This window comes from Dromiciops gliroides, chromosome 1, assembly GCF_019393635.1.
Source record: "Dromiciops gliroides isolate mDroGli1 chromosome 1, mDroGli1.pri, whole genome shotgun sequence".
Taxonomy (NCBI): Eukaryota; Metazoa; Chordata; class Mammalia; order Microbiotheria; family Microbiotheriidae; genus Dromiciops; species Dromiciops gliroides.
In genome coordinates, this window is record NC_057861.1 from 68,118,964 (window position 1) to 68,131,834 (window position 12,871).

Here is a 12,871-nt window from a genome sequence, read left to right on the forward strand (position 1 = left end):
AGGGGAGAAACTGAAAAGAGAGAGATCAATTAAGAGGCTATTGAGGGGGCTAAACAATGGATAAAGTACTGGCCCTGGATTCAGGAGAATCTGAGTTCAAATCTGGTCTCAGACACTTGACACTTACTAGCTGTGTGACCCTGGGCAAGTCACTTAACCCCCATTGCCCCACCAAAAAAAAGAAAAAAAGAGGCTATTGAAATAGACTAGGCAAGGAGTGATAAGGACCCAAACTAGATTAGTGACCAGTGAGATGTGTTGAGGGAAAATCAACAAGACTTGGTAACTGATTGACTAAGGTAAAGAGTTCAGAAAATAAAGTAAAGAGTTCAGAAGGACTTTCCTTATGCTATGAACTCTGTGACTGCACAAATGGGGTATAAGAAAGTGGTGGATTTGGGGGGACAGATAAATTGTTTGAAATACCTTGAATGTGAGGTGCCCATGATCCTTGTGTATACTCTTGTGAACATTCTTGTGTAGTAAGAAATAACAAATGAGAAATTGAGAAAATTTCTTCATGGGAAAAATTGTGTGACTAATGAAGAATGAAAAAGGCAGAAACAAAGGAAGCATATACATGACAACTAAAACAATATAAATGAACGTATCACTTGAAGTAGATGAAACTCTGAATGGATGTTTTCATATCTATTAGGACCCACATTCTAATTTGGATTCAGCCACTTACTACCTGTGTGTCCTGATTCCAAATCCAGCATTCTTTCTATGTCACTATCAACATATGTGTGTCTGTTTATATATATATATATAGTTGCTCAATGACCAATGCAAAGGGAAATTCTAGAAGGTGCAGTGAGAAGCAAGGAGTATGCCTGCTCCTCTTCCTGACCCAATAGGTTGCTAGGTATGAAAGACGGTATATCCAAATCTAGAAGAAGTTAGTGTTCTGAGAATGCCAGAAAAAACACTAAGATGAAGAAAATGTTGTCAGTTATAAAATGGGAGCTTCCAAGAATACAATGGAAAGGGAGAACAGAACTGGAAAAGAATCTGAGGAGGGTAGCACTGAGGTAGACAGGGATGAGAGATGAGGGAAATAGTAGCAAGTCCCCTAGGCAGCCAGGGAGTCTTATTATCACCAGTATTAGAAGAGAAAGAAGTAGAAATATGTTAATCTTAGAATGAGGATATAGCACCTTTTGAATAAGTCTACTCTCTCCTTTTGGGGGGCAGCTAGGTGGTGCAGTGGATAGTGCACTGGCCCTGGAGTCAAGAGGACCTGATTCTCATCTCAGAAACCTAAGTCACTTAACCACAATTGCCTTAAAACATCTGGGGCCACCTCCAGTTGACCTGATACTTATCTTACCACTGGACCCAGATGGCTCTGGAGGACAGAGTGAGGTTGGTGACCTTGCACAGCCCTCCCTCACTTAAATCCAATTGAGTGCAAGTCATGACATCACCTGATGTCATGGTCCTCTTCCAAGAATGAAGGACAAACAACAGGAACCAAATAACAGTACTTTACTTTAAAACAGCTATCATGGGTCTCTAAGTCATCTTTCTCTCGGCTAAACCAGTTCCTTCAACCAACTCTCATATGCTCTAGTCTACTATCTTCTCACTATTTTGGTTGCCCTTCTCTACACAAGTTCCAATATATTTAATGTCCTTCCTATAATGTGGTGCCCACTATATGTCAATCAATAAACATTAAGAATATGTTATATGCCAGGCACTCTTGTAATCACTGGGGATATAAAAAGAGGCAAAAGACAGTTCCTGCCTCCAAATTACTCACAATCTAAGAGGAAACACAACATATGAATGACTATGAAGTGAAGAACTATCCTATACATAGGATAAAAAGGAAATAAAAGAGGGAAGAAACTAAAACTAAGAGGAGTTGGGAAAAGCTTCCTGAGGAAGGTGGGATTTTATGATAATGTTGGAAAAGATGTGGGGAAAATTGGAACACTAATATATTGTTGTTAGCATTGTGAATTGATCTAACCATTCTGTAGCAATTTAGAACTATGCCCAAAGGGCTATAAAACTGTGTATACCCTTTCACCCAGCAATACCACTATTAGGTGTATATCCCCAAGAGATCATAAAAAAAGGTAAAAGGATCCACATGTACAAAAATATTTATAGCAGCTCTGTTTGTGGTGGCAAAGAATTGAACATTGAGCACATGCCCATCAACTGGGGAATAGCTGAACAAGTTGTGGTATATGAATGTGACTGAATACTATTGTGCTGTAAGAAATGATGAGCAGGAGGATTTCAGAAAAACCTGGAAAGACTGACACGAACATATGCTGAATGAAATGAGCAGAACCAGGAGAATGTTGTAGACAATAACAGCAACATTGTGTGATGATAAATTGTGAAAGCCTTCTCTCTTCTCAGCAATACAACGATCCATGGCAATTCCATAAGACTTATGATGGGAAATGCTCTCCACATCCAGAAAAAGAACTATGGAGTCTGAATGCAGATCAAAGTAGACTTTTCACTTTATTTGTTGTTATTTTTTCTTTCTTGTAGTTTCCCCCCTTTGTTTTGATTCTTTTACAACATGACTGATATGGAAATATGTATAACATGATTTTATGTGTGTATGTGTACAAAAATATATCTGACTGCTTGCCATCTTGGGAAGGGGAAAGGGAGGGAGAAAAATTTGGAACTCAAAATCTTACCAAAATGAATGTTAAAAACAATCTTTACATGTAATTGGAAAATAAAATGCTACCAAGAAAAAAAAGAAAAAGAAAGTTAGATAGATAGACAGACAGACAGATAAAAGGAAAATGGGATTTTAGTTGAGATTTAAAGGAAGCCAGGGAAGCTAACAGGCAAAAATGAGGAGGGAGAACATTTCAGAGACAGGAGACAGTCTGAGGGAAAGGAAGGAGAAGAGAGATGGAATGTTTTGTTCATGGAACAGCAAAGAGGCCAGTGTCAACTGAAGAATACATGGTGGGGAGTGAGTAATAAGAAAACTGGAAAGGTGGGGCTTAGGGTAGATTATTAAAGGCTTTGAAAGTCAAACAGAGGATTTTGTATTTGACCCTGGAGTCAACGGAGTTTACTGAGTAAGAGGTGCTGTGGTTGGACCAGCTATTATCACTTTGGAATTTAGTGGTGGAATGAAGTTTAGAGATCACCTGCTCCAACTACCTCATTTTATAGATGAGGGAAGTGAGGGAAAAAAGTCATTAAACAATTTGCCTCGACAGAAAGGTATTAAGTGGTAGACTTAGAATACCTGTATAATTGATTTTTTTGAATACAAGAAGAGAACTTTAGATTTATCTCTATTAGATTTCATCTTATTAACTGACGAATAAATATGTACATAGAACATGATAAAAATCCATTTATAACTGTTGTTGTTACTATAGTTATTAGACAGTTTAGATTTGATGGATCAGGCCCTCTAAAAATGCCATATTACCTCAGCTACACCATTCTTATGACTGCTCTCAAAAATGCTACAACACAGAAGGGCAGGAGCCCTAGAAAAGGAATTAAAGTCACCCTTGATAATCTGGGAACCAGTTTTCCATATTCTAAACCAACCCAGCCTTTCTTTCCCCCTAACCTATTAGGTTACCTCACTTCTCCACAAATAATAACAGTCCCCACGATCACCTATGGAAGGGAACAAGTGCAGAATTCAACCCTGGCAAGCTTCATTTACTGGCAGTTCTTTAACTGATTGCAGTAGGAAAGGAAAGGAAAAACTAGTAATGGGAGTTTTTTTCCAAGTAACTACCATATCCTGCCCCAATTCTTATTGACTCAAGGAGGAGAAAATGAGAGAGGAGAGAAGAAATTGTGGTATATAGGGAAAGTTACTGGATTTGGAAGGGACATGGGTTTAAATTCCAATTTAACTAATTACTATCTGCTTGACCATAGGCAAGTCCCTTTACCTCCCTGAGCTTCATTTTCCTATATATAAATAAACTGACTAGACTAGATGATCCCTCAAAATTCCTTCCACCTGTAATCCCTATGATCCCATAATCCTAATAAGGAGGGAGGTGAGTGAAAATGAAGGTGTCTTCTGTTTTTGTTAGTTTTTAACAGCTGATAACCTGGAACACAGCAGATTCAAGAAAGAGCCCATGCATCTATTGGGTTAGGTCTCTTAGGGGGAAAAAGAAGTGAAAACTGGGAATGGTGGGAAAAGATGAGCAGGGAAAGAATGAAAATGGGTTAGTACTTAGGCCAAAACAATTATTAGTTACCCAGTACATACAAAGCACTATGTCAGGGCAGCCTCTGCCCTCAAGGTAAAATTTAATATATGAGATACCGTAGGAAAAAAGAGGAAAAGGTTATCTGGCCACCACAAATCTATTCTAAACTATGCCTAGTGCTTTTCTCATCCCTAAATACTACCTATTGCTACCCCCTATTCTTGCTCAATTATTCAGGGATTATCCACATTACTTTCATCTCTTTGTTGACATTACCACCTGTTCCATTTACTTCATTATTGACATATCTGTTTACTCTTAGAATTCAATCAGCAGCTTAAGCTCAAAAGGAAGGTTAGAGGTTCTCCCCTCACACTCAGGCTTAGCTATCAAGAAAGAGCATTACATTAAAAAATAATTACCATTACTGTCTCTGTATATCCAGTGAAAATGAGTCACACAGCAAGTTGAATAAAAAGATCAACATTTGCTGAAGTTTGACATCATTCTGAGAGGTAATGCTTTCCATTTTGTAACAGTGAAGCTGAACACAAGAAAGCAAGCAGAGTTAAAATGAGCTTTCATTTTTCATTTTATGTGCTTGTTTTCATTATTTTGTCTAGTCTCAAAATAACCATCCTGAATTATAAAATTATATAAGCAAATAGAAATGAATTTGGACCATCATGTTACTCTTCACTTGTGCTAAAAAACTAAGGAACAATTTCATTCATCAGTCACTGTGTCCTTTTCCTTTTTCCTAGAATTTAAATGTTAAAGAATGTATGCTCTAATGGTCCAAATAAGAAAAAGAAAAAGCATTTATTCTTCAATCAAAGGTCATATCCTGTCTAATCTCCTTCTAAACAAGAGTGCCCAGAGATAAGCCCTCTAAAATGAATGTATTTTATATATATATATATATATATTTTTTTTTTTCTGTTCCCTTGGAAAAAGTTGGAACAAAATTGAAAATATCTGAAGACTAAGGAGTTTGATGTTACATCCATTCCAGGCAAGATTATGAGAACCTGGACAGCACTCACCCCGTTTGGGTTTTGGAAAGCTATCATGTAGCCGAAACACCACTCTTTCCACGAAGTGTTGGATGTCACATTGCTCTGGACCTCGAACAAACACCATCCAGTCATGAGTGAATCCCTCAGTGGTGGGCTTCTTCCTCAGCTGGGCTCGGTGTCCCAGCTCTAGCTTCACCTGTACAGTGCACTAAAAAGGGGGGAAAAAAGTTTGACTGGGGCCAACACAAAACAACCAACAGAAGAATGTGGTAGGGAAGGGTTAACAAGCTGGGACTCTAAAATGTCACACATGGTCTTCTAAAAAACAGAGAGGTTAGCAAAGAAACTATACAAAAAGCTTCCTACATAATTCCAATATACCTTCAAGCCATCTATGTTCTTGGATTAACTTATGCCTTTACACTCTCCTTCACCCCAAATAGAGAACAAAGAGTTACTTTTCAGGCATGCATATTATGAACAAAAACATCAGCTGTAAGTTTTCAAAGCAAAATTTTGATTACCCAAGAGGATGTAAAGGCAAAAATGAACCAACTCATTTTCACATTATAGCTGCAATCAGCAGCATAGCTCACTTAACTACAGAGACCGGATTTATCACTTAAATATGAAGAAACCAAGTGCTTTTACAGTTATACTTAAAATTCCTATTTGAAAGGGTCATCACCACATCAGCCAATCAGCACCATTTATTAAAAGCCCACTGTATGCAAATCACTCCATTAAAAAAAACAAAAACAGAAACAAATATCCCCACAGCTCCTAAAAAGCTAACACCACAGTTGTAGAGCAAGCTGTAAGTACATCCATGGAGGAAAAGCATAAAGCAACACAAAAACAAGTACAATGGGTAATTTAAGTGCAGGGAAGACAGACAGGATAATCAGTCAGTCAGCTTAATTCATTCACTGAACTGAAGTTTACTAAGCACCTACTATTCCACAATGCCCTGGGTGCTAAATGTTGTGGGAAACACAAAGATAAATAAGTCCAAGTCCTTGCCCTCATGGAGCTTAGTAATAGAGCTAAAACATGGACACAAACAAAAATAATATAAAGCAGAATGTGGTAAGTACATGAATGTGATAAGTCATCAGGAAACTGTTCCTAGAGGGAGGAGACTGGGACAGTGTTGGAAAAGACAGTCCGTCTTCCTTATGACAGAGGAAAGGATCTACTATGACAAAATGTTGTAAACCATGGTCAGACAGATGCAGTCACTATACTTACTAGATGTTTTTGCTTGGTTGTTTTTCTTTACCACGGGGAAGGGTATTTTTCTTTTGGCCCTTTCCCCAGAAAATATAGGTGTGCGGAAGGCATCCATCTATCTATCTATCCATCTATTTCTCTATCTTTCTATTTATCATCTTTTAAGATGGTAAGAAAGCTGACTGGCAGAAAAGTATAGGAGCAGTCCACGTGTGGAAAAGCACTTGTAAGGTTTGGAGCTGGGGAGAATAGAAAGAAGAGTCCTACTGAGAAATAAAAAATGAGGGGAATAAGCTACAGAGAAGATTATAATTGGTAGAGGGCATCAAATTTTATGCTTTTAGGCCTGATCTTGTAGAAATGGCTACTGAAGTAAGTTCCTGAATGATATAATGGAAACAATAATCTAACTATATATTCTTGTAGTTCCATGTAAAATATTATCAAGGAAGAGCTGTGGGTTCGGAACTGGTAGAGAAAGTCAAATAGAACTATGTCATATTTGGAAGACTGAAAGAATCAAGATGGTGGTGCTAGGGAGAGGATAAGATTGGTTTACACACGTTAAGTTCCAGGTGTTGGTGGATATCCAAGTATAATGCTAAACAGTCAATATGGAATGAAAGAAAAGGTATGGATGGACAGGTAAATTTGAGAATCATCCATCACTATGTATCTGTAGTAAACAAAAATCTTATCCACTGATTACAATAGCAAATAAGTCTGTACCTGGGTATGAGCCATAATGATTACAAAGCTACTTTCCCTACTTTTTTTTCTCAACTAAGCTGCTAGAAAGATTAGAGGCAAAAATATGTATCTGCAAAATGCTTTGAACTCTTTGTAGACTGTTTGATATTCTAAGTATTAAGATTCTCAGAAAATCTCCTTGAGGATAGGGACCACATTTTACTAATCTTTGTATTGCCCACAGGGTTTTGCTTCAGGGCCTTGCACATACTAGGCACTTAATAAATGTTTCTAGAATTCACTCATTCAACACACAGTATTCAAACATCATACCACTGTTAGTATCCTTTGTTCACCCATTCACAACGCTTAACAAATTACCCATTGGCTTTCTGGTATTTGTGATTAAATTTGGGGTCCTCTACAGGACATACATGTTGCGATACAGTTACTGGAAAAGAATGGGAGAAAGCAATTTAATCAGGGGGGAAAACGTAAGAGCCAAAATAAGCCTCCCCAGCCAAAGTCAACAGGCAGCTTGGAGGCAGCGGCAGGCTATTATTTCAATTCATGTGCCAGAATGAAGGCATGGCATAAATGCCAGTCTCCTTTGCAACAGCAACCTAGTCCAACCCAGTCAATGTTGTCCAAAGGCTGGACATCAGATTCTGGCCAGAAATAATTTGGCTTTTAATTGCTTCTTGACCTGACCATGTTAGGAAGTAACACTGCCTCAGCCTGCAATATATGTGTCACTTATTCACCAAAGGGTAGGTGAGAAGAATTGCACTGATAACTGTACCATAAAATAAAAGAATGTGAGCCCAAAGACACTTCATCTCTTTCCTGCCATACAGAAGAAGGAATTAAGCAATGATGAAGCATTTAGTTGTTCAAGGCACAAAATGATAGGTTAAGATGAGAAATTTGTCATTTGTCAACCTAGTTAATTACAATTCATTTTCTAATTATAATGTGTTGCTGGCTTGTGGCCAGATCATATGTTGGGGGTGGGGAATCAATTCCATATCCAGGATGGTAGAATAGTATTTATATTCCACCCAATCTTTATTCCACCTCCTGATCTTTTGATCATTTCTTTGAATGTTAGAACAAAAAAGCAACATTACATAGTATACTCAGTGCTGGACTTGGAGCCAAGAGACTTGGGTTCTAATCCCACTTCACACACTAGCAGTGTGATCACAGCCATCCAATCTCTTTGAGTTTCAGTTTCCTTATCGATAAAGAGGATAATGCTTGCACTACCTATATCACATGGTTGTTGTAAGGAAAATACTTTGGAACCTCACATATATTTGTGATTTGGGTTATTGTTCAATCCATTTAGTTATTTCCTTATACAGTTCTTATAAAGGGTAGATAGCAGAAGCAAACAAATGGTTAAGTCAGCTTGGAAGGTCTGAGAATTTAATTTGCTCCTTAATATAGGAGTGGTTAAGGGAACGATGGTGAAATTCTTTACAGGTATCAACACCATCTGATAGAAAGTACCATGCAAGGCCCTCACAATCATTAGCTGAAAATTACTTCCTATTTACTACCATCCCTCAGCTTTTGTGAGGATCCCCTTTCCCTCAAAAGAACAAAAGAAAATAAATCAAACAGCTTTTTGGGCCATTTCCAAACACTCCTGGTTCTCCCACACCAATGCCAACAGATACTTCAAGAGTGGAACTCTGAAAGCAACAAGGGAGATGGAAATTATCAGATCCTTTTTGCTTCAACATTATAAATGCTGTATCCCCTAATCCTGAGCCCCACAGGAAGGTCTTTATCCACTAGTTTATATACAACACTTCCCATGAATTTCTAGTGGGAATTCTTTTTAACAGATGTACTTTCCTTTGGGAATTCACACATTACCAAGTGATATAATTATCTTTTAAGTTTTGTTATTGCATCTAATTCCCTAGAATAAAACAATCCCATTCCCTTGTAAGAGAAAGGACTGCATTACTTCCCTTTTGATTCTGCTAAATCCTATTGGATCTATAAATTGGGAGCAATAATACCCTCAATAAGCTACCCCTATGTGGATAATAAAGATGGGGAAAGTAATGCTTCAGTGACCCTTTAATGTCAGCACAAACCAAACTTCTCCAAATTACCCCCTCAGTACTTTGGACCTTTGGATAGTTAGGGGACCATACAGAAGAGTCACTTGATTACACGTACAAAGACAACATCATTTACTCTTCTCGGCCAAATATGTAATACTAAGGAATGTTGGCTCAGGGGCAGGAACAATGCAAAGGGTCAGAAACCTTTTGCTGACTGCCATAGATGGCAGATAAATGCCCAAATCATGGGTTTGGGGACCACTGGTGGCCAGCACCCCCACTAAACTCTGGCTGTCTCATGCCATTTTCTACTCAATGGTGGACAGTTGAAGGGATTAACAATCCCAAGAGTTGTAATACATTATTTCATACTCACAATCTCAGAGTTGGGATGCTACAGACTATCTGATCCAACCCATATCTGAACAAGAATCCTCTTTATATCAACCAGGGTTTGCTTAAAGACCTCAAGATAGAGAGAATACCCACTTCCCAGAGAGGCCATTCCACTTTTGGATGGCTCTAATTGTTAGGATGTTCCTCCTTGCAACCAACCTGGTGTCTTACAACTCAGTTCACTGAGGTGAGATACATAAAAAGCATTCTGGAGAATACAAATGTGGTTTTTTCCAGGATATTAGCTGAATGGATAAAAGTGTGTAGTTCCTTCAAGATGGGTAAGAATTTCTGAAGTAATAGAGAGAGCATAATCCCAAAGGTTGCAAACATCATCAGGATTGTGCCAATTATCAGGTAGGTACTGGGCTGCAGTTCAGGATATTTTGCAGGGGGGAAAAAACAACCAACAACTCTCAATATAGGTCAGAGGTGTAGCAAGCCGTTACTTCTGCAGGAGTTTGCAAGCTCACAAAGCTTTCTGTTGAAAACATCAATGAACTGCTATAAATTCTTACTTTCCCAAAATAAACTCCACACTACCTTTCACGTGGAACCCTTGAGTCCTTCAACCTGGCACATTTCACCAGTGAGGAAAAGAATACATACCCCCTCTTAAGCTAAAAAGGCAATGGTCAATCAGCAGCAAACCCACACATTTTGATCTTTCTACAGTGACTAAAAAAATGCTTGTATAAGTTAATTAACCTGAAACACCAATGCCTTGAAACAACACTACTGTTCCCTGCCCCCCCCCCCAAAAAGTTACCATCAATCATTTCCTCAACACTGTGACCTTGTCTTACTTAACAGCATGGATATTCCAACCTAACTTCCCCATCAAATTCCCCCACCCCCTAGGACAACCCAAGGGAGAGGGGATTGGGAAGAACGACCGAGTTTAGAGGGACAAGGGAGAAAGATGAGCCCAGTTTTCTGAGACAAAGAGGATGAGGGGGGCATTAAGAAGTGGTCTCAAATTTGGGGAGTAAGCCAGGCTTGAGTGTTTGAAAAGGGGAGCTGGGTTTTAGAAGAGGAAAGGGTGAAGGTGGGAAAAAGATGACACTGGGAAGGTTCTATAGATTGGCTGAGTCAGGAGTGGAGGGGGGAATGATCCCGGGGGGGGGGGGGGGGGTTTGAAAGTGGAGGAGAAAAGATCATAGGATAATATATCAAGAGCTTGGAAGGGAAGGGACCTCTGAAGCCATCTGATCCCATTCCCTAATTCTATGGATGACCCCGGGTTTTGAAGGTATACGGGAGAGGTGACCCCTGAGGTTTTGAAGGAGAGTGGGGAGACAAGGGTAAAAAGTAGGAAAATACGGGAGAGTGGGCGTGAAGGTGGAAGGTGTGGAAAACGACCCCCGTGTTTTTGAAGAAAGAAGCCGGGAGATTTTTTTTTTAATTTAATTGTTGGGAATAAGGGGAGGAAGAGGTCCTAGTTTTAAGGGAGGGTGGAGTGAGTGAGTGTGTGCGTGCGTGCGTGAGTGTGTGTGAGTGTGTGTGTGTGTGTGTGTGTGTGTGTGTGTGTGTAAGAGACAAGCGAGGACCACTGGATTTGGGTTGGGGGGATGGGTAATCGTAAAGGTTTGGGCTTTTTTTTTTTTTTTTGAGAGGAGATGGCCCCGATTTGGGAGGGAGGCGCCAAGGCGGGGTGCCTAATGAAAGCGAAGCACACCCTCCCCACAAGGGCGGGAGGTGGAGGGAAGACTGGGGCATAGAACGACCGGGCCAGCACCGGGAAGGGGAGGGGGAGGGGACGGGCTCCGGGGAGGAGGGGGCTCCGTGGCCCAGGAACTGGGGCAGTCTGGAGGGAGGGGGAGAAGGGCTGGGGACCCGGAGCTCCGAGGAAGGGAAGTGCGGACAGGGAGCCGGGGACCGGGCCAGGGCGGGGGGCGTGCGGGGTAAGGGACTCCGGGCCCGGTGGCACCTCCTCACCTGATTGTCCATGGCTGGCGCCCCGCCCCCGCCCCCCGGGCCCCGCGTCGTCCGCCTCCTCCTGTTCCTTCTCGCAGCCGCAGCCGCCGCCTCAGCTCACGGCCGGCCCGCCGCCCTCATTGTCTGTCAGGCGCCGCCGCCGCCGCCGCTCCCCGGCCGCCCGCCCGCCGCCCGCCCCGCGGAACCGGAAACCGACACGACCCGGGTCGCGAACCGACCGCGGCCCCCGCCGCCTCCTCGGGCCCCGGCCGACCGAACTGACGGCAGCAGCGGCCACTGAGCAGCCGGGGCTGGCGTTTGGGGGGCGGGTCTTCCGGCCATCCTGGGGGAACCCGACTGCGGTCGGAGGGACGAGGCCGGCAGCCAATAGGAGACAGGTTTCAGGAGGGGCGGGGCGAGGGGGCCGATAGAGGCGAGGGACTGAGGGGAGGGAGAGGCTCTGGGGATTAAGAGGTGTGCGGCGCACGTGGAGGGAGGGAGGCAGAGAGAGGGAGAGGAAGGCGGGAGGAGGGGCGGGTGCAGCCCACAGCCCGCAGCCGGCAGGGGGTGCCGCCTCTCCCGGGTTTCTGGGCTCCGTACGGGCCGTCAGCTCCGCCCAGGAGAATGCAAGGGCCACGAGGTTCAGCCCCGCGTGGACCGGTTGAGGGGGAGGGTTTGGGAAGCGTGGAGGAAAACCTTCCTCTTCCTATGAACCTTAACCTTCTGAAGGCCACCTTGCGGAGTGGGAATAAATGCCTGAGTACAGCCCTTTCTCCACAATGGATGAAAACCCAGAACCCCGGAATTTAGATCCCCGCTTTCCCACCTCCTCGCCCTACAGATGCGGGGAAAGCGGAGCCTAGAGAGGGCATGTTCTTTTATGCACATCTACCTCCCCAAGGGACTCACCTCCAGGCTCTCCTCAATCCACAGCCAGGATTCTTTCCAGCATGCCACACCCAGAGTCCAAGGGGACCACCCGCCATCCCAGTGGATTCCAAAATGACCCTGACTACTGACCACCATACCTCTTCCTCCTGAACTCCAGCTAATGGTTTTCACCCCATTTCAACCACACACCGATACGAGCTAACGTGAGACTTCCCTACCCCAAATTTGAAGACCTCACTCATTACAATGGGGTTAAGCATTTGCAAAATTGTCTACATGGACAATTCTGTGCCCTTTCATATATCACCAGTCTACTACTGCAGAAAGGGAAGACGCCCTGGGGCAGTGGATAGCCTGCCAGTGTCAGGAAGACCTTCGTTCAAACCTAACTTTAGCCACTTGATAGTTGTGTAACTCTGGGCAGGGGCAAATCACTTAACTGCTATCTGTCTCAGTT

General features: G+C 42.3%; 1 protein-coding gene across 7 annotated transcripts in view; it reads right to left on the bottom strand.

The window, feature by feature from the left end:
• MLLT1 (MLLT1 super elongation complex subunit) overlaps window positions 1-11,685 on the bottom strand; it is a 100,283-nt gene extending 88,598 nt beyond the window's left edge. For all 7 annotated transcript variants that reach the window (XR_006356380.1, XM_044003311.1, XM_044003305.1 and 4 more), the window contains exons 1-2: window positions 11,545-11,685; window positions 5,231-5,411 (exon numbers count right to left, since the gene is read on the bottom strand). Coding sequence is in view for 6 of the 7 variants with exons in the window: in XM_044003311.1 (XP_043859246.1) it covers window positions 5,231-5,411; window positions 11,545-11,556 (193 nt within the window). In the remaining variant the exon portion in view is untranslated. The remainder of the gene's footprint in view (window positions 1-5,230; window positions 5,412-11,544) is intronic.
• Window positions 11,686-12,871: the final 1,186 nt, after the last annotated feature.